General features: G+C 37.2%; 1 protein-coding gene across 2 annotated transcripts in view; it reads left to right on the top strand.

Moving 5' to 3' along the window:
* Positions 1-25086, top strand: part of CNTNAP5 (contactin associated protein family member 5) — a 282878-nt gene that overhangs the window by 215464 nt on the left and 42328 nt on the right. For both annotated transcript variants that reach the window (XM_068687419.1, XM_068687420.1), the window contains exons 15-18: positions 10049-10205; positions 19327-19454; positions 19649-19819; positions 21860-22078. In XM_068687419.1, the coding sequence (XP_068543520.1) occupies positions 10049-10205; positions 19327-19454; positions 19649-19819; positions 21860-22078 (675 nt within the window). The remainder of the gene's footprint in view (positions 1-10048; positions 10206-19326; positions 19455-19648; positions 19820-21859; positions 22079-25086) is intronic.

The following is a 25086-nucleotide window of genomic DNA, read 5'->3' as shown; positions in this document are numbered from 1 at the left end:
AGCTGGTTTTTCTCCACTGCTGTGTTGGGTATCCAGATGGGTGCTGTTAGGATCACAGGAATAACAACTGAATGTTGTCTTTTTCTGATTAATATGTTTTGGGAGCACAAAATAAACCCAGTTCAACTGGCTGTGTGAGAGTTCAGTGGGGATGTAACAGAAGAGTAGGAGCACTAGTCCAAGCTGCCTTGTTGCTCATAATTAGTATAAAACTTGGAAATGTGCCTCTCTAAACTCTTTCTGGATGTTAGCCTCCCTTTCCCTTCCCTCCCCTCTCTTCTCCTCCCCTCTTCTCTGTTGTTGTTTGTTTACAATGTTTGCCTTTTAAACTACAGCAACTATATTATGTACTCTGCACAGGTACTCTTTCAGCTGTTTGGTGTAAATTTAAACACTCAGCTATTTTATTTTATTTTTGTCTCTGGCTGTTACAGAAAGATGTATGGGGAACAGTACCAGATTTCTTCCTAACAAAGGTGTTTGTTTATCTAATTAATATTACAGGTAACTTTAGATGTTCACATCTCATTTTCAAAGGATTCTTTCCAAAACAGAAGCATCATACCAGTAATATCTCTGATAGCTATTATCAGGTTTAAGAAAATCCTCTCATTTATGTAATTAGGGATTGCAGCTTCAAAGTGATTAACAATATGTTATTACCTTTTCTAATTTATGTTCTCTTAAGAACATTTTTTCTATTTTTATTCTAGTTCAGGAATTCAGCATATTTACAGATGATATTTTGTGTTTTCTTTAAGACCAATCTAAGCCATGAAAGTCAGTAGTTATTATCAGCCACTTACAGGAACCAGTTTGTGGTTGCCCTACAAAAAGATACTCTGAAAATGACATTGTCTCAATGACTTTCTGATTAGATTCACCATGTGTAAATAGATGTTATTTTCTAACTGTCTACCATGCTGGGAACTGAAAGACAAGATGTGTTCTTGCTGTTTTGTGAATCAATATTACTAATAATTATTCTCTATACCCAAATCTAGTTTTTATTATTCCTATAGGCTGTCAACATAAGTATGATGGCAATAAAATTAACCTGCCTTTTGTGGAGGGTTTTCAAATAAGAAGACAGTACATTTCAGTCACTAGTGACTGTGCTGCTGTAATGTTAGCAGGAGGGGAAAAATAATAATAAGGATACTTTTCTCATTAATGTTGGGAGTTAGAACTGCATATCCAGGAAGCAGTTCTGTTGAGTAAGGTAATTTCATTTTTACTTAGATACTCTTCAAACTAAAGGGAAGGAGAAGAACTATTATTAGTATATATAGTCTCTCCCAAAGGACTAAGCAAAGGTTGCTCTCCACAGCCTGTTTTCCGTGTTTCTAACAAGAAATGTCCCAATTTTATCTATTTTCATCTTATAGTCTATCAAATCACATTTTTGCTGTGGCCATGATCCAGCAAACCATCCATGGATACCTGCAAGTGTTGGATTAAACCTCGTATTATTTCCACTCTATTTCAATTGACTTGTGTCCATAAACATTGGCAACCTGCTCTGGCTTTCAGACTACTGTTAGACCAGATTGTAGACCTGTTTTTCTGTGGAATTTCTTGATGAAGAGCTCAGGCAGATAGGCAGCTAAGAGTCCATGAGACTGGGAGCTGTGCAAATCTGTGAGCTTTGCTGTACAGCTCTGCCGTTGCACCACATTAAGTGCAAAAGTGCTGCAGGTAGGGTTCCTCTGTTACTCTCCATCCATGCCCTATCCCAAAAGCTTGAGCTGTTGCTGTGTCTCTTTCAAGAACAAATGGATCAAACATATAATTAATTTCCCCTTTCTACCATCTTCAAAAATATATCTCCTTCAGGGCTTTATTTCAGTCTCTGCATACCTGCAGATGGTGCTTTTATCTGTATCAATGACAACCACAGAATATGTCTAAGGAGTTCTTACAAGTTGACTCTGTTTCAGAACAGCCTGAAGTAGTGGGCTGGAATAGATGTTTAAAAGAGGTCCCATCCAGCTTCAAACACTCTGCTTCTGTGAATGCTCTCATCCTCAGTGAGTGCAGGTCAGCACAGCTACACTCTTTTCACTGGAGCCAGATCCATTTATAACAGTTGTTGCATCTGGCTGGTTTCATCCCTAGAAAATCATAGTGAATGAATGAGCTGTAAAATGTTTCTTTCTGGCAGTCTTTTCTGGGGCAGTTGCCCGTAAGATAATTTTTACAGTGCTATGAAAGTTGTGTCATGTCAACATTCCCATGAATAACAGATGAAAACTAAGTTTTCTCGTGGTGAAATGATTGGCTTACAGTTTGTTGCACCATCCATAGCCTTTGATGTTTCAACTATTGCCCCCTATCCACTGTGATGTATTTCTAGGCTCTGAAATTGCTTCCTCTATGAAAACTTAAATAGCGTTTCCCCCACTGCTGGAGATGGACTTCTATTTGGAATGGGTAAGATGGTACTGGTGAAAGAAGATGAGAATGAGCACACAGGAGCTGAAAGAGCAGTGTGAAGACAACATATGATGGCATCAACTTATTTCTTTTTTTTTTTTTTTTTTTTTTTCTGGCTACACCTATGGATTAGGTGTAGCCAGACTTCTGAGCTGGACTTGCTCTTCTGGCCTAGGCAGGGTCATGCTGGTTGCATTGCTTACCCGTTGCCATTATTCACTTGCAATTGAATCCAGGTCACTGACAGGGATTTGGTCACAGCACAGAGGAAGGATATGAAATGATGTCATTGGCCTATCTGTTAAGGCAGTACAGATTTTTTCATCTGAATTTACTTGGATGTGTTAGGCTAATAAAGAAAATGAGATAGAAAAGTGGAATGAGGGAGAAGAAAATAATTAAAAGCAAGAGAGACAGGATTTGGAGTAAAGCTGAGATGAAATGTGGGAGATAAAGTAGATCAGGTAAAATACTTTGTTTCAGCAGCATAGTTCATCTTCAGCAAAAGCAAAACTCCTGAGGATTCAAAACTAATGTTTTCTCTCCCTCCATCCCCCCCTCCCTCCCTTCTCTTTCCTCTTTCCTCCTTCTTCCTCCCTTCCTCCCTTCTTTTTTTGTATGTCCTAAAAGCTTCAATCTTCTATGCATTTTTGGTTTCCTGTTGTTTTTCTTGCTGCTGGGTTTTCTTCCTCACCTGTACGCATAAGCTGTTCCCATAGTCTCTCTTGTTGGCTCAAGGCCCTCTTGGATCTTTCAAGAAACTTGTCACTTGGCCAGAAATTTATTGAGAAAGCAGCCCAGCCTGAGCTGGCAGAGTGTTCATAATATTTTCAGTCATCTTTGGCCTTCTGCAGAGACATACATGTACACTAGGCATAAAATTTTAATCTTGATGTAAATTCAACCTTCCCCGTCATATAAAAGTATTTGGGTATCAAATGTCTATTCCCATCTTCAGATTTCTCTGATATCATCATCAACAAAGGTTGATGATGATTTCGCCTTACTGAAGTACAGTAAGTGTAGGATGGTAACAACTCTGTCATTACAACTCAGCAGTTTTGCTCATTATCCTTTTGTCAAATTGAGAAGAAGTAAAAGTCCATGTTTATTTACCTTCTTTCTGCCCATTCTCATCTGCAAGAATATCTTAACAACTCCGGGAAGAACAGTGTGATAACAGCCATTCCAGAGGGAGAAGACAACTATTTCTGCTGCAGTTTTTTGTTGTTGTTTTTTCTATTCTTTTTAATGCAATTACTTCAGCCTGAGACTGTATGGCAGTAGTGCATCTTGGCAGCAAAGCTGAATAATAAGAAAGAAAAAGTCAGTGAAGCAGTGCCTTTTTTCCCCTCATTCTAACCACACTTTAAAAAAAAAAAAAAAAAAAAAGTTTAAAATTAGGGTCAGATTTTGTGAGTAGGTAACATTTGCCTGGGAGTGGGTCTATTGGTGTTAGCAGAACTACTTCAGTTTTTGATAGCTGCTCTGAATAAAGATTACAGGATCTGACCACAAATTGAAGTCAAATTCAGTGGAAATCTTAATAACATTGGCTGGCAGCATTGCTATTCAGTACAGAATGGCATCTGTCTTGCTACTGTTTGACCTCCTGTGGTTTCCAGTGAAGTTGCATTTGTCATCTCTGAAAATTAGGGCAGTGGTATGTGGATGTCAATTTAAAGAAAGAAAAAGGACAGTAAAACCTAATTTCACAGTTGGCATGGGGGAAGTTGTGGGTAAAAGGAAACAAGTGTTAAATGGTCATTATTGCTGTACTGAAAGGAGAAGAAACAAGCAGAAAGCAAGTATGTGTCCATATAAAAGCACTGTAGTGTGGTACAAAAACAATTGAACAATTTGATGGCTCAGTCAGTAGTTAAAAAGAAACATGTCATAGTGTGTTGTTTTATTATTATTAATTATTTTTTTGGCTCCATATTAAATACATTACATTTTTCCAAGACAAACTGATCTGGAGTTTGCTTTCAATTGTGATATACCACCTGCTGCCACCTCAGAAGAAAAGTGCTGCTTCTTACCTGCTGGGGCAGAGCCATGAGTCCCTCACAAATGTGTATAAACCTATGAGCAACTTGGTTTTGCCATTAAATGTCAGCGCTTGCTTCAAAGAAGAGGTAGGATGTACTGGTTAATGCAACACAGCCTGAGTTTGTGTCACACTGTGATTAGTTTATTCTTCCAAAATTGTAAATTGCCATTTAAACCAATACAAAATCAGAGTCATTAGCACCATAGACCTCTTTATTGAATAAACAGACTCTAAGAATTTTTTATTTTGTATTATCCATTCAATAATTATTTTGTATTATCCATATGGAATATTTCTCCACTTTATCCATAATTTTAAGCAAAATTACTATATAAACGTTTCTTGTTATTTATTTATTTTTTCCTCCTGAAAAGGCCAAAGGGTAGAGATAGGCTGCAGTTTAATTAGAGAAGGTTAGGCTGCAGCTGAATTTCTAAAAGTTCTTTAAAAAAGCTAGAGAAATGATGTGATGGAAACAAATCAAAACCACAGGAAAACAGGATCATGGTAAACTCTTGCAACAAAAAAAAAACTTTGAATCACTATTTCCCTTGTTCTCATTCTCTTAATCCTTTCTCCATTTTTTTTTTTCTTCAAAAAGCCTTTTAAAAATGGATCATCTGAGAGCATAATTTGTCCTCTGGATTGGCCTCTGCATTCAGTTATTCGGGTTGACATTGCCACACATGAGTTTACATAGACTTGCCAACTGATTGTTTTACCTGACATTCAGAATACTGTGTGAGCTGTTTGCAGGATCTGATTTTGTTGAAGTCATTCATGCAAACTGGTATTTGAAGTTTTTTGAGTATTGTAGCAAAGAATTGTCTTTGATTGTTTTATTCAATTCTAGAATCAGTATTTTCCCAGTTTTCATCGTCTCTTGATAATGTGTATCTTTCCACTTACGAGAAGACAGCATATATGTAAATTAGTCTTCTCTTTTATCAGTAAGATATAGGCATAAGATTTAATTCCATTCTCTACTTAACTCAGTTTGACTTCGGAGAGGAAACTGAACATAAGACTGCCAAGAGAATGTTGTTTAAATACAATATGGTTTCAGTATTTCAACAGACAGATACAAATAAATTGGCATGCTATGATGGTGGGAAAGGCCTTAAACTGACTTGTTTCAGTATTTTCAGTATCTAAGTGCAGAAGCCTTCCATGTGTATGCAATTACTGGAGACAGAATTTAAATTTGTACAGCACAGGATTTTAACACAGGATCAAGTTTATCTTGTTATATTTCTATCATTAGATTTTTGTTTGTAGCAATAACAAAAGCCACCTGGCAAATGATACAGACAAATCTTGAAAGACATTCCAAGCATAATAGTGTTAAAAATGCATGGCTTATTTTAACTCATGTTTTATAAACATAAAAGCCAATGGCAGGAGTTTCTGCCTATAGGAAAGTAATCTATATACATAGTATTTTCAACCTAAATGCTGTTGGAATATGCTGATTTTCCCCCTCCTCCAGCTTCTATGTGCCTACACAAATAATTTTTGAAATCATTGTCTGCCATTTAAAACACAAACAAGCATAAGGTAACTCATATCACTAGCAATTTCAATGCCTTCTAATACAGAAAATTAGGGAACTGACAATACAAGGGAGATTTAGGCAGACGGACATTTTCTAGTAAGGTGGTAGAGGGACACCAAATATGTGTCCAGCCACTCTTGTCTCCACATGAGCCAGATATGTACTGCAGGTGAATTTCATCTCAAGCCCTATCTCTTTTTAAGGCTCACTGGGAACAACCTTTATGTGTCTCACCGGTACTGTCTTCATAGTCCTTAGCCTCTGTGCTCATGAACTGTATGGTCTGTTCCAGCTTTGCTTCTGCTAAAGTAGATTTCATGGAACTAATAATGAACAGTTTAGTTAAGCTCTTTGGAAGGGCACATACTGGAGGTCTGCTGAAGAACTGAAGTCCGAAAGGAGCTCACACTCTGCCTTTCAGGATGGAACGAAACTGAGTTTTTGGCTGTGTGTTTCAGTATTGTATATGCCAGGGTTTCCAAAGTCTTATTTGGGCATTCAGGTTTTGGGCATTCAGCTGTTGAATAGCTCAACAGACCACACAGGACCAGGCTGTAGAGGCAGTTAGAAAAAAAAAAAACAAACATAAAAATGGTCAACCGAAGATGAAACCTCTTCTTCTTTTTCAGAACACCAATACCAACCTTGCTTTCTGCAGCTTGTGCCTGGCATTGTGAACACACATCAGTACTTGGTTTGATACAAAATACTGTCTCCCTTTATTTAATGTCATAGTAAATTCAGGTAAAAACAGTGATGTTACTATCACAGTTGTTTGTAGAGTCTCCCAGACAGCATCATGACAGAAATGATTATCATCTTCTGTAGGAAATGTAAAATCTTTGCCTTTTTTGAGAATTTTATTATCAAAATTACAACTTTCTAAAGGCTGATTGAGCAATATGTGGATAAATACTTGAAATAACCTAGTCTCTAGTTCTTATGGGTTCAGTCATCTGAGGCTTGTTTGCTTTCTCTGGTTTGGGATTGTTTCACAGATTTTCTCCTTAAGAACCATAGAATGAAGTTCAAAGACAACCTTAATAAATTTATTATAGCTGATTTTATTTTTTCAGTTCTCAATAGGTGAAAATGCATAGAAAATTGTACTTCAGTTTGTGCAGCAGACTTTTGACTTCCTTTTTTTGATTAAGTAGTGTATTGTTAGGTACAACGTAAGCACAGAATAAAGAAAGAGGAGCACTTTTATTAAGTGGACTTTTTGGCTTAGAAATTTTAAAGCGGAATTCTGTTGACCTATGTAGCCATTAGTTTCTGTGTCCATGTTAACACCTTGATTAACATAACTGATCTAAGTCTGAGGCTTTATCATGGAAAGGAAATTGATTCATTTGGAGGTGGAAGAGAATTGATAATGCTTTGAAAAAAAAATATAATAATAATAATGATAGTAATGATTACAGAATGGGAGGTACTGTAACAAATCTACAGACTTAGAAGAAAGAACATTAGTCAACACTTGTTGGCCAAACTCAATCACAATGTAAGGCATCCTCCAGATTTGTGATTGTACAATGATGTAAACTTCCTTAAAAGAGCTTGGGAATAGATTGATGTTGTTAGTACAATATACTTTACTTCAGCATTACAGGTATATGACAGACAATATACATTTCAGTAATTCCTAAACACTTCAGACATTGCTTAAGTCCCATAGATTTAAGAGCTTTGCTGAATAGGTCTGCTATTTCTCATATGTTAAAAATAAGCACATGGAAAAGAGTTTTGAATAATCAGGGCATAATTTTCCATAATACTACAATTGATCTCAAAGAGACTACTTAGGGAGAAATAATTTTTTCACCTTGAGTAAAGAGTGACAGAATTGTGCCTAATAAATAGAATTTTGGAAAAAAAAAAAAGTGTTTTTGTTTGTTTGTTTTTTTGTCTTATAGTCTATCCCTTGACAAAATAAGATTGTTCCTTATACTGTTTAGTTCTGTTGTTTTTAGCTCTGTATTTAATTCAGTTTTAAGTGTCTCAAACTGTGGTGCTTCTTCCACTTCCTCAGTCTATATCATAAATCTTATTTGTATGTTTGCTCAGTATTGCTTGATAATACATAACAGAAATTGAAAGATGTTAGAAAACTGCTCGTTCTTAATTCCTGTGAATGATTGTTTATTGTTTATTTCACTGTTATGCTAAAGTATGTAATGATTTCTGCCAAAAGAATCTAAGACACAGGTTGAATTTGATTAATGAATACCATTATTTGCTGATAGCCTGAAGGATTTATCTTTTATCTAAGTATTTTTTTTCCAGAAAAGGCACTTTTAAAATTAAATTAAGCAATTCTGTATAAATGCCTATTCCAGCTGCTAGACAAATCACCCTTTTATTCAATTAGCATTACTATTCAAAGCTTTATCAAGTAAGTTCCTAATAATATAGTACAGACTTATTTCACTGGCCACAGCATCAACTCTCACAACGTCAGCTGAAAAGAAAAAAATGAAAACATTTTTTATGTTGACAAAAATCCGAGAACTAAAATGGTGGTGCACATTTTTGTAAGATGAATCCTTAGATGTTCTTGAACTATGATTTTTCTAATGAGTACCACTGGGTATTGGTCAAAATCTTCATGTCTTAATTGTTGGTATCATGAGAATGGAGTTACTCTTCCTATTTTTATTTCCTTTTTGCATGAGTTTACAGTTCAGCAGCCTAAGCTTAGAAGGAAAACAAATATGAATTAATTTTGCCAAGTGATTCTAAAACTCATTTTAATTAGTCCCTTACACTCTACAGTTAACCTTGATTGCATTTCATATTTTACACTTTCTTGCTTTGTGTAATGAGGAATGCTTCCTACTAATAATGTTACTAAAGCAGAAGAATAAATTGATGCATTTTTCTACATTAGTGTTGCAGTTTATTTTTCAAGCTTCTTTGATCAGAAAGATTTGATATGTCAGTTTTGCTAAATTTGCTATCTACCTGTACGTGTAACTGATTACATTTCTTGATTTAAGGATTAAGAAGTCAATGGAAAAGTTAGCTGAGCTAGAAGACAAAGTCAATTTTAGCAAAATGTTAATCCATGGATTTCATTATATTTGAATCTGCTTACTGTAACTGGCTATTAATATTTAATGTTTCATGTAAAACAGATTATGAAATTTAAACAAAAACTACCTTGCCTTATATAAATACATAGATCTTAGAGCTCCTGTAGATAGAAAAATACTTCACAGAGATAATTTAATTCATAAGTAGGGAAATCTTTTTCCCCACTTATCTCCTACCTGACTATGTAATCCAGGATGTTCTAATATCTTATGAAGCTTAGCATTTGCAGATTTCACCCTTGGAGAGCATATTAAAATCCCTAGTCCTGCTCCCTTAGAAAATGATAGAAATTTTGTTCTTATTTTCAAAAGGAGCTGGATTAGGCCCATAGTAATAGGTGAGTTTTTGTGTTATTTCAGAAGATTTTTACTCTTTGTATGAATTCTAATATGAAAATACTGATCTAAGAGCTGGTATTTACTTCACGATGCTTAGATTCTGCAGGAGGTCTTTGGTCTTTGATTCAAGACAGCCATGCAATATGAGTCATGGCAGAAGAATTGCTTTCAGACTCCTTCAGTGATCAGATCTCCCCTCTAGCATCATGCAAACACTCTGGACACAGCTGGTGCAGACAGTAGCATTGGGATTGCATGTCAAAAGTCTTTGCAGATAAAATGCACCAAGATTCTCATGGTGTTTGGCATATGAGACCAATGGGGAAACATCTGCTCCTCAAACCAAATGGTATTACCATATAGCTATTGCTTTCTCAACATGTATTCATTAAAATGGAATTTGGGCAAAGCTTATGGTTTGTAATTTCTCCACTTTGCATCTTTTCTTTCAGTATTATTTAACATGTCCACCTCCATTCTCTTTTTCATTCTCAGGAGATTCCAATTTGCTTATCAAGTTCTCTTTCTTTGTCTTCTCCCCCCTTCCCCCCCTCCCCCCCTTTCATCCAGATGGAATGCCATTTGCTTGGTGGGTTGGCCGTGCCAATGAAAAGCATCTTTACTGGGGAGGATCTCTTCCGGGCATTCAACAGTGTGCATGTGGACTGGAAGAAAGTTGTCTGGATATGAGATATTTTTGCAACTGTGACGCAGATAGAGAAGAATGGTAATAATTTTCATGTGTATGGTAGTGTCTGTGTGACAGCTGGGGGTAGAAAGTAGGGCAAGAAGGCTTAAATCTTCTGTTAATGTATGTCGGGGGAAATCTGAATGGTTTGAGTATAATCAAATGAGAAAGAAATTCAAAATAGAATTTACACTTCTGATTTCAGATTAATTTTTTTGTTTGAACCAAAGACAAGATATCTGGCTAAAGCAAGTTGCTGGGATAGGTTGACAAAAATCTTTGTTTTTATTTGTGTGAAAGTTTCCATTGATTGAGTTGGATGAGTAAAAGCTATAGGAAGTGGGTGCATGGAGATACATGAGAGCAGAAATTTCAGGAGTACACTGTAAAATTCAGGTACAGCTAGTTAAAGGATGAGAAATCTGTACTATCAAAAGGATTTGTATTTTTCATATGAAACATTGTGCTTTAGGTACTTTAATGTTCTTTTACATTGTTTCCCAAGTTTGTTAATGTGAATGAAAGGACTTCCTTTGGCTCCTGTAGGTTTTGATTCTGTCTCCGTTAGAAGTTTTAGATTTATGGCATGGACATTCAAAGCCTTCCTTGGCTTCAGAGCTTAGCTTTGCCTGGATGTTGCATGAATTTCCTAAGGACACCTCACAACTTTCTTCCATTCTTCGCATCTTCATAGTCTCTCGAGTAGCTGGGAGCTAGTTGGTGAACTTTACAGTTAATTCTGTACTTGTGTTAGAGGGGACAGAAATGCCAGACAAGTGTTGAAAGGACAATTTGAAATACCGTGAAAATGTATGTGAAAACTCAGCTTCACCTGCTGTCTCTACTAGACTACTCACTGATAGGAGCAGCTGCCCTTTCTCTGAAGGGGAAAAAAAGTGTGTATATTTTAACATAGAATAGTTCAGAATTTAAGAATAATGGAAATGGGCAAGGGTGTCTTGCTATAATACAGTACTCTGTTTGAAATGGTGTCCAAATTATCCTTGTGAAACCTTCACTTAAAAGAGAGTCAGTACAAAGGAACCATAAGGGTTCTTGAAACAAGCAACATCCCCCTCCCCCCACCTCAAAAAAGAGTCAGAAATGATTTGACATTTTAAGTGTTATGGTTTTATGGTTTTTTGGTTGCTTGTATGCAATATTTACAATAAGGCCTCATTTCCAGATAACATGCATGTTCACTTGGACCCTTTATATCCCTGGAATCACTATTCACTTTCAAAGATCATAGTTCTAGAGGGATTTCTTTGAGAAGCTTTTCATGTAAATGTTAGTTTATGAATATAATTTGTATCGATTTGTACAGAAACACCTCACTGTGCATGTTGATCTATCTTTTCTTTAATATTTGGTTACCAGAAACACTTTGGTAAGGTTTATACATGAGCATCAGAAGTATGCTTGTACTGGTGCCTGGCTGTGTTCATCATCCACATTTTTCTTTGCTTGGTGAGCTGCTGCTCTACAATATGCTGTGCTGTGCTGTGCTGGTAACCTGAGATCGCAGGACAGTGCACCACAAGGTCATATTAACCAATGCAAGGTGAAAACTAAGCAAGTTATGCTGGGTGTGTTTATCACCACCACCACCACCACCCCACCCCCAACCCCCCCCACAGTGATTTTGAACAGGAAGATAAACTTCAAACATATTTGACAGAGAAGTAGAACTCTCCAAAGTATTAGAAATTACATATTCTGTGAAAATTTATGCAAGGTTGAGGGGAAAAGGCCAATTAAAATCCACAAGAAGGAAGTTATGGAAGAAAAAGCTAACACTTCTGTTAGATTTTGGAAAACCCTCATGGGAGAGAGATGTTACATATCATGCTTCATTAGCATGGTAACTCACAGAGTTGCTTGTGTCTCCTAGTTTCTTGATGATAGCAGGACACACACAGAAGTTTCCTCAGTTAAACTATCTACTGTTTGTTGGTTTGGGGCTGCAGGTGCTTTCTTTGTTTATTTTTTTTCTTCCTCTTTTTTTTTTTTCCTTTTTTTAAAATCCATTAGAAATCTGGTCATCTTTTGAATGGTATTCTAAGTTGCAGGTTGCCTGTTTAAAAGCTTTTTTTAAAAGTGACCTTTACAAAGAATTTCTAAACATAAGAAAATTTAATGCCTCTTGAAGATTACTTTTGTGCTTCTCTGCTTGAACACTGACCCCCTGATATATAATGAGCATTTGAATCTGAAACCTGCTGAGATCTAAACTGTGACTTTAACCTGCTATACATTATCTTGGAAGGAGTAAGACAGTAGTAGATGCATTTATTTGCCTTAGCATGAAATAAAATGGGTGCTAGAGAGTGGAAAAGCAGAAAATCATTTTTATTCTTTTTAGATAAGTCAGGCTGCTCAGTGCAGCTCCAAGGTAGAAATTCACCAGAATGGCTGGAGCATCCTTTGGAAGAGGAGACAGGCTGAGGATTTTGCTCTGATTTTGTTTCCCTAGACTCTGTGTTGGGTGCAGAAGAACCTACTAATTTCTCAGAGTAACAAAAGAAACAGGAAACAAGAGAAAACAGATCTAAAAAAAAAAAAAAGAGTCCTAAGCCAGGTGTTTGGCAGAACACAATATGCACTTCTAGGCATGCTGACTTTTAAATGATATCTAAGCAGACACCTGAGCCAGCTGCTAACTCCAGTCTCCTACTTGACGTGATGCTAAGTTAGTCCCCCTGGAGTTATGCTGGCCAGATGAACAGGAATATAATTAGTTTCATTCTGTATGGGGAAGTCTTTTGATTTTTTTTCCCTTTTCTTTTTATTTAAATCAATTTAGTGAAAAATACTTTTTTCCATCTAGCTCTTCACTTCTTTCCTCGCCATACTTCCAAACTTTGCAGTATGATGCCAGCCAGTTCTGTCACTGCAGAACAGCGAAGTAACTTGTTGGTATTTACTAGAGCATGGGAAATCACCTCTGCTGAGGGAGGAGAGGCACAGGCTGGCACCCTGATCCCAAGTAAGGCATAGAGGCACAGGCTGACCCCATATCTAACACGAAAGGTGTTAAATATGACTTGACTGTAGTTTATGCATGACTCCAAAAAAGGAGAGTCATTGAAAGCTCTTGCTAGTGGATGGGAAAATTCACTGAGATCCAGTAGCTGCAAGCAGAAGTTAAATTTAGTCCAAAAAATCTTATCTTCCTCTCTCCCTCCTTTCCCCAGCTAAGAATAATTAACTATTGGAACGTTACGTGTAGATGAGATGGATTTGCCATCACTTCAAGCAGTTACCTTGAAAGAGATTGTCTTCCTAAAAGATATGCCCTATTTCAAAAAGAAGGTGTGTTCTTGATGTAGGCATTACTGGGGAAAGGTTTTAAACAGATCTGAAGAATAAAGCATTTCTGAAATGCATGGAGGGTTGCACTATCATCAGTCCATTCTAGAGATCCTTCAGATCCTTAAACAACTCTCCCAGGTAGTCTTTCATCTCAAGCAAAATTCTCTTGCCTTGGCAGCAAAAGTCTCACTGCTCACCAAACATTTCACTGAAATGGGAGGAACCTCTTTCATGCCATGGTCTGTCCTGAAGTCCATTTGCTACTTTGGTCTCTCTGTCTAGAATCCATTTTTCACTTCAAATGCAACTGCTTGATTGAAGCCTATCATCAAACCAAACCTCTTTCTTGCTGACTACATTCACTGGAATACCTTGTGAATTTGGGGAATTTTACATCTTTTTATTTTGTACAGAAAGAATGGCATCTCTGAAATTCATTTTGTACAGAAATCTCAGGTGTCTCAACAGACTTTGGTGGGCATTTGCTGATTGTGACCAATAACTGAAGGGCCTTCTTTTATACCGATCATCTAATCTTATTATTCAAATTATAGGAGTCCCCTCTATAGATGTATATACAAGATACTGGTATAGGAGTATTCTTTTATTTTCCAGAATAAAAGATAAAAGTCTTTATTACTGGAAAACTAAGCCTTTGAGTCTTCCTATTTCCATAGTAATGCACATTTACATCTTCACCATGCCTTTGAGGTACTGCAGGCAATGAGGGAACCACAGGGCATGAAGGAAGGAAAAAAAAAGGTGAGGTGAGATACTACTATTGTCAAACCCACTGTGTGTCCCTGAGATGTATTGAGTATATCTGGCTTTGTTCATTGTTCAGGGAGGAGGAAAGCCCCATGAAGCTGAATGAGGCCCTGTCTGGACAAGACGTATTTGTGTAGAGTTCTGCCAGAGCTGGGGTGTTAAAACTGGAAGGGCTGAGGAGAGCAGGGCAAAGAAACCCAGCTTCTGATGAGCCTGGATTTGACAGGTTTTGTTTGCTCAGCCACTATCCCACGCTGAATCCATTGCCTCAGAAGCAGGGTAGGCAACTCTGTAGAGCACTTGATGCAAGCTCATAAATAAACCCTGCCGGAGATGACCTGGCCTGTATAGAGCTGTCTTGCATATCTGCCTTCATGGCTGCATTTGTCAACAAAGTAGAAAAGCTGCCTGCAGAGAGCTGACTGTAGCAGGCCCCTGAGATGTCAGGAATCAGTTCATTACTATCATTACCAAACTCTCTCTGTTTCTCTTTTCTAATTCCAGCAGCAACTGCATTTTGCCCTCACTGGTTACATATGTCCCCTTCTGCTGCTCTTTTTTTCATTGATGTGACTTGCAAGATAGTAATTAAAATGTATTCCTTTGGATTATTAATGATCTGTCCTGCACAAGGCTCAAAACTTTCTTTGATGGAAACCTATTTTGCTGGCCCATTCCTAATGCTGTTCATTGACATCTGACGCTGATAGTGTTCTTTTTCCCAAATGTACCGTATTCATGAAAATCTATCCTGAATATCTGACCTACAGAATCACAGACCTCAACAAAGTTTTCATTAATTTATAAAAAGAAAACATACCAATAGGGGATCATATGAGAAGAAATCATGTCTGATGACACTACTGGTCTAACATATGGTAGACAGAAATATGGAAACAGCTACTTTGAGGTTACCGATATGTGATGGTTTATGTTGTTGGGATACCACAGAGTGAGAACTTTTGGAGTATTTATTAGTATGCAGGAAAAAGAAAAATAGTCTCCTAATGTTACCATCAAAATAGTTATTCATCATTTACAGGTAGGACTACCTGTACTGTTCTGTAAAGTATCCAGATGTACTATCGCTTTTAGTGTTGCTGCATTTGCAATGAAATGTGATTTTGTTTTTTTTTTTTTTTTTTTCTCGTATGTAGAGAATTTGCTTGATGCATAACCTGCCTCATAACTTATTGAGGAAGTCCTTTGGGTCAATGCCATTAATACTCAGACATGGATCCACAGTTGACGTGCAACTGTGTATTTAATACCCATAGCTAAAAAGTATTTTGGTAATTAAATTTAAAAAGCTTTATTGGTTTTGGTTTTGTTTTGGGAAGTACAAATTGATAATGCTCTTCTTGCAAAGAGCTTAGAGAAAGAGACATTAACTGAAGGTGCTTTCCACACTCTGAAAAACGTTAAAAATTTCACTTGAATTTGTGCAGAACCAAATGCTTAGTCAGGTAAGCAGAAGTTCTTCCCAAATTTATTTGCACCATATTCTGTGCATACAGAACTCTTTTCAAGAATGGGATAAAGACTGTTTTGGTTTGTGTGAAATCAGGTTTTAGCTCACATTCCCAGCCAAAAAGTATCCCACAGGCAGGACCCAATGGTGCTGAGATGTGGGATGTCGCCTGGTGCAAAAAGTGCACTTGGTAGAAGTGGATATGGAGTGCTATGTGAAGCCTGCTGAGAGAAAAAAAGTAGTGTTTTTGGCAAAGCTGAGAAGCAGCTGTGGAAAACCAAGTATAATCTGTTTTTAAGTTATGTGAATTGTTAAATTAAAATACATATATGTAAAATCTAGCTCAGGGAACAAATGCAAAAGCAGTGAATCTAACAAGGCTTTATTTTTGTTTAAAAGACTAAATTCTATGTGTGCACATTGTAATGCAGGTGCTTTCTAATCAGGTAATAACACGTTTTCCTTGACAACTGTGGTAGTTTAAAAGTGAACCCTCAAGCCCTCTTCAGGTAAAATTCCAAATATTTTGTCCAAATCCTGGAATATTTGTATTTTGTAGTGCTACAATAGTGCCTGAAGGAAATGATTATACAGGTACGTGAAACTCTCTTGTTCCTCTCAGAGACATAATATGTTGTGTTTGAGAGGCTACCATGATGCACCACATAAAGAGAAGAGGAATCATGGTGCTTTATAAGAAATTGAGTTTGAAATAAGCTTAACTTAAAAGACCGTGCATTCAAGATACTCAAGCTTTAGCTTCCACAAGTCACTTTATAGTGTCTTCAAATATCTTTTTTGCTTTTCTTAGCTGAAACAGCCTAAGTGTTGATTTTTCACTGAAAATTTGATTACTCATCATGGAATAATAGTAATTAACTGTGACAATAGGTATGTTGTTTCCATTCTAAGCACATTCTCTAAAGGGTAGAATGTTTCAGATAGATTTTATTTCAGTGTCTGCTTGTATGAGACATGTATTCTTGTACAAGTCTTTTTTTTTTTTTTGTTCTGTGAGAGAGATTAAAATACATAAAATGTGCTTTTTGAGCTTCCAGAGAAACTTAATTGAGTTTTCAATACATTAACATAAAAGTGATTATTTTTATTGTTTTTGAATATTTTTTTCTCACAGTTGAGCTGTGCTACTAAAATTCTCAGTACCACTGGCATATAACTAGTAAAAACTCAGAGTCATAAAGTATGATATAAAAGAACTTCATGCAATATAACAGACTATCTAATAAGTGATGCAGTTCTCAGAGATGTGGAATAGATATCTTTAAAATGTCACAATTTCATTATTTTTTTTTTTTTTGGTAAGTATCTTCAGTAGTAGCTGCAGGAAGGTACTGATTTTTATTGTATTATTGATCATAGCTAGTCAAAAGTCTGCGCTATTTTTTGAATAAAAATAAATTTGCAGGAAAAAACCCTGGATATTTGGTGAAAAATCTTTTATATTTTTTAATGTAACTGTCATTTAGTTATTCATGTGTATATTGCATATTTCATGTCCTATTTCTGTAAATCCTTCTGCCTTTCTTTCATTCATTCTACCTACTTTTCTTCCTACTGTGCCCTGAAATGCTTTATTTAATTATCTTCCTAAGAAATACTCAAATAGATCAGCTTCTGTTACAACTGTTTCATAATCTGTTGAGAGCATTTACACTGACTTTCAAGGATTGATACAACTAGCTACATGACAATGCTTCTGAGAGGTCTCAATGAAGAGATTCAGAGACCATGTACTTTTGATTTTCATACATGATACATTTCCATGTCAGTCTCTATTGAAGGTGTCTCTGTTGAAGGCCTCACTCTGTCTTATGTGTGAGAATGTCATCTTTCTGCATTTTGTAATTATCTACATGTCATACACCCACTGAAGCAAGAAAAGTGTAAGGGTCAAAGAAGATACTTTTCCTTTTCTTCTTGGAATTACAAGACAATTAACTGTGCTGCATGCAGTTAGAAACAATGAAAAATAAATGAAATGTTTGCAGCCTTTATCAAAAAGATGAAAGTGCCCCTTCTATGTCTTGTAACATTAATCAGAATAGAGCAGTTAGACAAGTAAACATCCGAGGCTGTGTCAGAGCACAGCTGTGTTGTTCATCTTGATTACTTCTTTGCTGAAATATCATGTCTATTCCCACAGCTGGAACTACATGTATAATGAGGGGTACATTTGTGGAAGGTGGCATTATGAGAAGTGTATAGTCTGGGATCCTGCCTAGGATGTCAGACTCCTTGGCAATGATTTCACTCAAAAAGTGCAATCTGTTTCCTGAGGCTTTGTTTCATGTATGCATAAAAGAGAGTGGCTATAAATTTGGGATTATTGTTACCTTGTGTCTGGTCATTGTTGCCATCCCTGTGTGCAGCATGAAGTTTACCCCTCTGAGCATATGGGTGAGATCAGTCCAGACCCTGCATGCAGATTCCTTGGCCATGCAGACCTTGGGTTCCTTTTCAGTAAAACTACTGAGGTTTGGCTCCATGAAGAATGCTGTACCAGGCGTATGTGCCTGGATTTCCAACAGACTTCAACCCTGAGTTGGAGGAAGATGAACACATCACTTTGGAGATGAGACGCCGTAGCACTTGCCTCTCTGTAATCAAGAGATAGAGAAATACCTCCAGAGAGGATTTCAGCTCTGGTAAGATCAGGGCTGGATGCCTGAGGGACTTGGTTAAGTTCATGAAGAAAGGTGGAATGAATGTGCATTTGTATACCCTGCCAGAGTCAAAGCTACTGAATCATTTTAGGGACCAGAGGGCTGCCATGAAATGTCATGCTTCACTTTGAGGACACTGCTTTCCCCAAGGCACTCAGATTAAAAAGAAAATAATCTTCCCATCCTCTTCCTTTTTAGCAGCCATGTGTAAGTTAATAGCTCAACAACAAATGCAGCTGATACAAACAAGAGACTGCAGTTGGGCAATACAGTAAATCAGCCTTTATTATTTCAGTTGCTGACCTAAAAATTTCAGACATGTAACGCAAAGGGCTGATCCACTGCAAACTCACTGCCAATTCAACTGTCTTTGCAGTGTGCTGAGTCAATTGTATACTAGCTGTCTTCAAGCTGGATCAGGTATTGTCTAGCGACCCCATGCTAACACCACGCTGCATCAGGTATCACATGTCCTCCTCCTGCTCAGATAAAGCATAAAGCCAGCACAAATTCCATTGTCAGTCTCTGGCTAACTTAACAGAAATTCAGATTTGGGCTTATATCTGATCCACATCAAATTCATCCTGCTGAGGAAACCCAATAGAGCCTGTTTTACATTAATGTCCGTCAGGCAATTAAGGGCAGCATTCTGCCTCTGCTTCATAAGCATTCAGCACAGCTAGAATTCATACCAGACAGTATCGTGTATCAAAATGCAGTGTTTTCGGGGGGTCAGTATTATGTCTGAGCATAGAGCATATGTGCGCATGTATGTATCTTAAGCAATGTGTACTGGTCACAAGTCTTATAGTAAGTATGCAAATATATTTAAGTAAGCATCTTTCAACTATTGCCTTACGCGAGGAATGCTGGGGATTTGTCTGTGGTTAATGTCTCTTTTTGTTTGTTTATTATAATCCAGGACAAATGATACTGGCCTCCTTGCTTTCAAAGACCATTTGCCTGTAACTCAGATAGTGATCACTGACACAAACAGATCAAATTCTGAGGCTGCCTGGAAAATCGGCCCTTTGCGTTGCTATGGAGACAGTAAGTACTAGCTCTTCTCAATTTCTAGAGGAACAGGATGTCCCTTTTTTTTTTTTTTTTTTTGGTGTTACTTTGTTTTGTTTCATTGTTTGTTTTTTAAACGTGTTTATCTGATGAAAGCTATCTTTCCACGTGCAGCTCACAGCTGCTGTCCTGTGCCTATTTAACTATAGAGAAGGGGGTTGTGTTTGCAGGGCAGTTCTGGAATGCAGCTTCCTTCAACACTGAGGCTTCCTACCTGCACTTCCCCACCTTCCATGCTGAGGTCAGCGCAGACATCTCCTTCTTCTTCAAAACCACGGCTCCCTCTGGGGTATTCTTGGAAAACCTGGGGATTAAGGACTTCATACGAGTTGAAATAAGCTGTAAGTTTCACCATGGAGAAATCACAATGTATTTGCCCAATTTGACAGGAGCAGGAAACTGAGGACTTTTTACTTATGTCTTGGGACTTCTGGAAGAGCTTGGAGAGGATAAGATGGAGACATAGATCTCTCTCTCCTGTCAGAGTGTCAGTGTTGGTCACTTTGTTTCACCTTATTGTGATTCAGTTCTTCTTTCCTAAACCAAGAGGTAACTAAATTTACAGTATTTTTTCCCCATTTTACCTCATTGGGGAAAGAGCTACTCAGCAGACATGACTGTAGACTGCAGTTTTAGTCAAGAGATGCAAAATTTAATACCAACAACTCTCATGGTTACCTTTATTTATTTTTCAATGATATGTCCAGTACAATGCAATCCTAGTGTTTCAGAGGAATTCAGTGTGTACTATGTGCATACTGTACCATGAGGTGAGAGCCTATGAAGACCACAGTGCTAATGCAGGGTAAGCTGTAATGGGCGTTGAATACTTCAAAATGTAATAAATGACTGCAGTACAACTACAACTTAATGTATAAAAGAGAGGAGTAGAGAACTCAATTAGAGAGTAGGTTTTTACCTCACTCCTGTTCTGATGACTTCAAATTTTTATTGGTGACAGCAGAGTACTGTGGCTTTGACATGAAATATGACTTCTGTATTCCAAATTCTGTCAAGCTTAGGAAAAACAAACTGAGTGCTATGCATTTTATAATATGCTTAAGATAACCCCAACATAAAATTTAATAAAAATGGACCCTGAGGCCCTTCAATTCATTAAACTAATGGTAAATGTCTTGGTGCATTATCACAAGGTAATGAGGTATGATTTACTGTTAATTGCACTTCAAAGTCCAATTTGGTTGTACTGCATTTCATTCTCAGGGATATAGAAGTAAAAATGGCATTTTGATGTCAAATATCTGACAAATATTGCAAGCCACTAAGAGGATTGTTTAGTGAAAGTTTGTGAAAGTATGTTATACCTGGGCTCCCAGAGAAATGAGTTATTTAAAAATTTGAGGAAAGTTTTTTTCTTTTAAACTTGGGCTTCTCATTAGTAGTTATGTGGTGTGTTTCTTGCTGCCAGATGGAATTTCAGCCTAAAGGCCTTGTATCAAGGAAGCTCCACAGACCAGCTGCTTCTAAAGGAAATGGCCTTTTAGCAGATGCAGGAGCTCAGAATAAATCTTTGTCTCTCCCTATGGAGTGTTTCATTTCCTAACTATCTAAGAAGCAGCTCCCAAAACCAGACCAATCCAATTTGTTGGGCTTGAAAATAACAGGTTTTTATGAATTTTCAATCCAAAACCTTCTGGTTGTTGTGCAGTCTGTGGACCTGGTTCTTGCCCTTTTTGGTGTATTTACCATTTTAGGAAGAAGAAAAATAATCAGTAACAAAAATGTTAAAGAGTTCTGGCCCCTTTCAGGCTTCTAGCAGAGGAAGATGGACTCCTTCATATGACGGTTGTTTTTCAGTTACTGTTCTGTTTCTAGGAGCCTTACTATCTCTGGACATGTTATACATGTATATGACCCTTTAGTTTAGGATCACCAATGAACTTTTTCTTTTTTTTCCTTCTGTTTCTCCCTTGCTTCCTGTGTCAGGCATATTCATGCAAACAAATGCTTGAAGGTTTCCCTCCAACCATATATAACCAAATTCTGTTAAGAATATGCATTTTGAAAGATTTAGTCAGAAACAGTTCCTTCATCCTTTCCACCATCTCAGCATTATTTGTCCAAGTGCTTTTGTGTGACTTTACTACAGTGTTTGGCACTTTTACTTCCAAAAGAGAAATCACGATTTCTAGGGCACCATAATTGTTATAGCAAAAAAAGATGGATACCCACGGCCAAGCGTAACCACAGCAGAGATCAAACAGTGAGGCTGCTGGGTAGAAGATAGGATGTAAATGATGCTGTACAATTTGCTGACACAAAAGTTAATGGACCCTATATTTATGTAAGATTTCTTGATGTTAAAACCACTATTTAATTCAGACCTTCACTTTCTCTTTATGTCTATTTGTGTGTTCCAGCCCCCAAAGAGATAGTCTTCTCTGTAGATGTTGGCAATGGCCCCACAGAAGCAATCGTGCAGTCTCCCACACCCCTGAATGACAACCAGTGGCACTATGTCCGAGCAGAGCGGAACCTCAAGCAAACATCTCTACAAGTGGATAACCTCCCCAAGAAGGTCCTGGAGGCACCTGCAGAGGGGCACTTCCGCTTGCAGCTCAACAGCCAATTATTTGTAGGTAGGGACCGTTTAAGGGTTTCTGCAGATGTGCACAGTATTTCTATGTCTATACCTTGGTAATGCTGTTGCTTCGCTGCTGAGCTTGGGTGTGGTAACCTAATTCTGCCTATTCCTCTTCCACTCCTTCATAAACAACATAAATCCAACCCAAACTACTACCTTTACACTCAAAGCACTTAGTACAGAAAGGTTAGCCTTACAATACTAAATGGCGTTTTTAGGGTCTAAGATTGCATGAAACATATTTGTTGCAAAAGAATTAGTTATTTCCTCTTGTGCAGCACTGACTATGTAATTTGCTGAAGGAAATGTGATCTTTCTTTTGTGATGCAATGTAAAAGGCATACATTCTTGTAAGTTACAGTGGCAAAGCTTGATGACAATATGTGCTTAAAATCTGTTCCTTCAAATATGCCTACCATTTGGCTATAAAGTGTGTGTGTGAGAGAATGATAAACACAGCCAAAGCAAATGCAGCTATTTCAACTGGAGGTGTTCTTCAACAAAACAAACAAACAAACAAAAACCTCTGTTTGCATATAGTTTGTTTCTTTGTCTTCCATGTAAATGAAAACTAGAGGTGGACTAGCTTGTATTTGATAATATAGAACTAGCTTGTATTTGATAATATAACCTGGGATAACAAAGGGTCTTCTCCCTTTTCAATATTCAAACACTGCTTCTCTGAGTACTCCACACTGTGGTGGAGTAGGTTGTAACCTGCTTCTTATTCAGGGCCATGCAAATAATTACTAATTTTTTCCTTAAAATTAATTATCTTATTTAGCTGAAATGGTATGGCAAACCTCAATCTGTAAACTAATTTTAGTAAAGTTTACCTGTGTATCCACACCCCTTGAATTAAGAAGATTTTGAGGTATTTATTTGAGTTTGTTAGAGTGTATGTGTGCAATAATTACTGGGGTCTGAACAGAAGGAGTGAATTGATTAATAAATAGAGTTGTATCATTGACCAGGAGTCCTTCCCTCATAGCAATAGATTCATACCTAAAACGTTCTCTCAGCCTACTGAAAGTCTACTGAAGAACTTATTTTCTGTTAAAATTGTCACAGTACAAGGTTTCTGCTTCCTGGTATGATGCATGCTGCTTATCACTTGTTCCTCAAATGATGATCCTAGAAAGAGGTTCCATGAGAGACAGGGCCTGAGGACAGTAGGGTTGGGCTGCTAGGCACCTTAGAAACATCGGAGAAGTCTAACAAAGCCACAGTTTGCAAACAGAAGACTTAGAGAACTTCATGAATGGATAGGGTTTTTGTTTGTTTGTTTGTTTTGTTTGTTTGTTTACAAATTTTTGGTCTGTTTCTTTGTAAAGGAGTAAAAATGAAGGTATTATCATGTCATCAATCAGATATGTCTTAACTGCTTACTGTCTTGCATCTGAAAATCAGTATCTGCATATAAACAGGTTACTGGAACCAACTTAATGGTGATTTTAAAGTGATAATCAATGCGTTGCATCATGGAAATCCAAGGTAGATAAGGACCCCCAACAAATTGGTGAAATGTGCCAGTAGAAGTGTGCTCAATATCAAAATTTACTTTATTTATCTTTTGGAAAGATTTATTGATCCTTTGGGGTAAAGAAACTGTATTAGCAGCATGTACCACTAAAGTGATGATTGAATGGATATCCAGTTTAGCTTTCAAACTATGATCATTTTCATGATGCTTCAGAGCTATCAGCATATATGTACAGCATATGTGAGGCAGTTTTGTCTCTCTTCCTTTTGGAGGGTTAGGCACTGTATATCACACATATAAACCTGGGCTTTTATAAAATTTGACTACAGGGGCCATTGGCACATAACATAATTTCAAAGGAGATCTGCTAATTTGGATCAACTAATTCCCTGTCAACTGTTTCTGTTTTCTGACCAATTTTTTTGCTTAAGTTTTGCCCAGAGTTTTCCTCCTTAACCTGAGAATTAGATACATTTAAGACTGTTTGGAATAGAAGGGTTTTGCTCCTAAGTTTGTGTTTACGATGGTTTTGTTTTATTTTCAAGTTGGTCTGACAAACTGACAAGCTTTCTGCAATTTATTACAAATAAATTTGAACAGAAGCCTTCTCAAGAAAACTTAACAAAGCAGTCAGTGGCAAAGTGGTCTTTGAGGTGTGCTTCGTTTACTTTTGATCCAATGATACTGATGTTCTGAGTGAGTTAATCAGCCTTTAAATAATTTGTGAAGATTGGAGTTGAGGAGGCCTAGCTTTTCTTGGAAGTTTAAGACACCTTTTATTACTCTGCTTTGTACTTAATACAGTGGGTTTTTTTGTCTGTTCTTGCATTTTGCCAATGTGGCATTTTCCCTACATATCTGTATTTGGGGATGTTTACCCTTGGGGGAATGGAACCTAAGTATTTGTTCTGTCTGAGCAAGTCAGCAGCCACATACCATGTGCAAGAAATCTTCAGTGCATGATGCTCCTAGGATTCCACTGCAGTGATGATTTCTTACACATGCCATAGTGTACTTTCCATACCTCCTTGCTGGATTTACCTAGAGGTAAAAGCAAAAGGAGAGGAGTCAAAATAGATCATCTCTCCTTTCTCCCTGTTATCAATAGTGATACAATGTAACAGGATTCAGCTTTACAATTCTTGTTTTATTCCATCATTTTCTATAAATGTCTGATCGTATTCAATTATGGTTTCTCTCTGTTAAGGCAAAATAGTTATGAATAGTCAGTAAAAGACAAAAGGGTAGATTACATAATGTTTGTATGATTAGCTGGTGTGTTTATTGTGTAATTGAATCATAAGGCACTTAGGTATTTATCCAAGTAGTACCAGAAAGAGTTTTTCTATGACTGCACTTGTTAAAATAATTTAGAATAAAGACAGTCTGCTTAAGGCCAACATTGGCACACATGGAGTATGTGACAGGCTTCTGGGATAGCTTTCTCTGTATGTGCAAAGCAAAAGGGAGAAATGAATTTTCACTGCCTCAGTACATCGAGGATTACCCAAAATCAAACA

This window comes from Anas acuta, chromosome 6, assembly GCF_963932015.1.
Source record: "Anas acuta chromosome 6, bAnaAcu1.1, whole genome shotgun sequence".
In the NCBI taxonomy this organism is placed as follows: domain Eukaryota; kingdom Metazoa; phylum Chordata; class Aves; order Anseriformes; family Anatidae; genus Anas; species Anas acuta.
The sequence above is the reverse complement of the archived record's forward strand: the minus strand, read 5'-3'. Positions and strand labels throughout refer to the sequence as shown.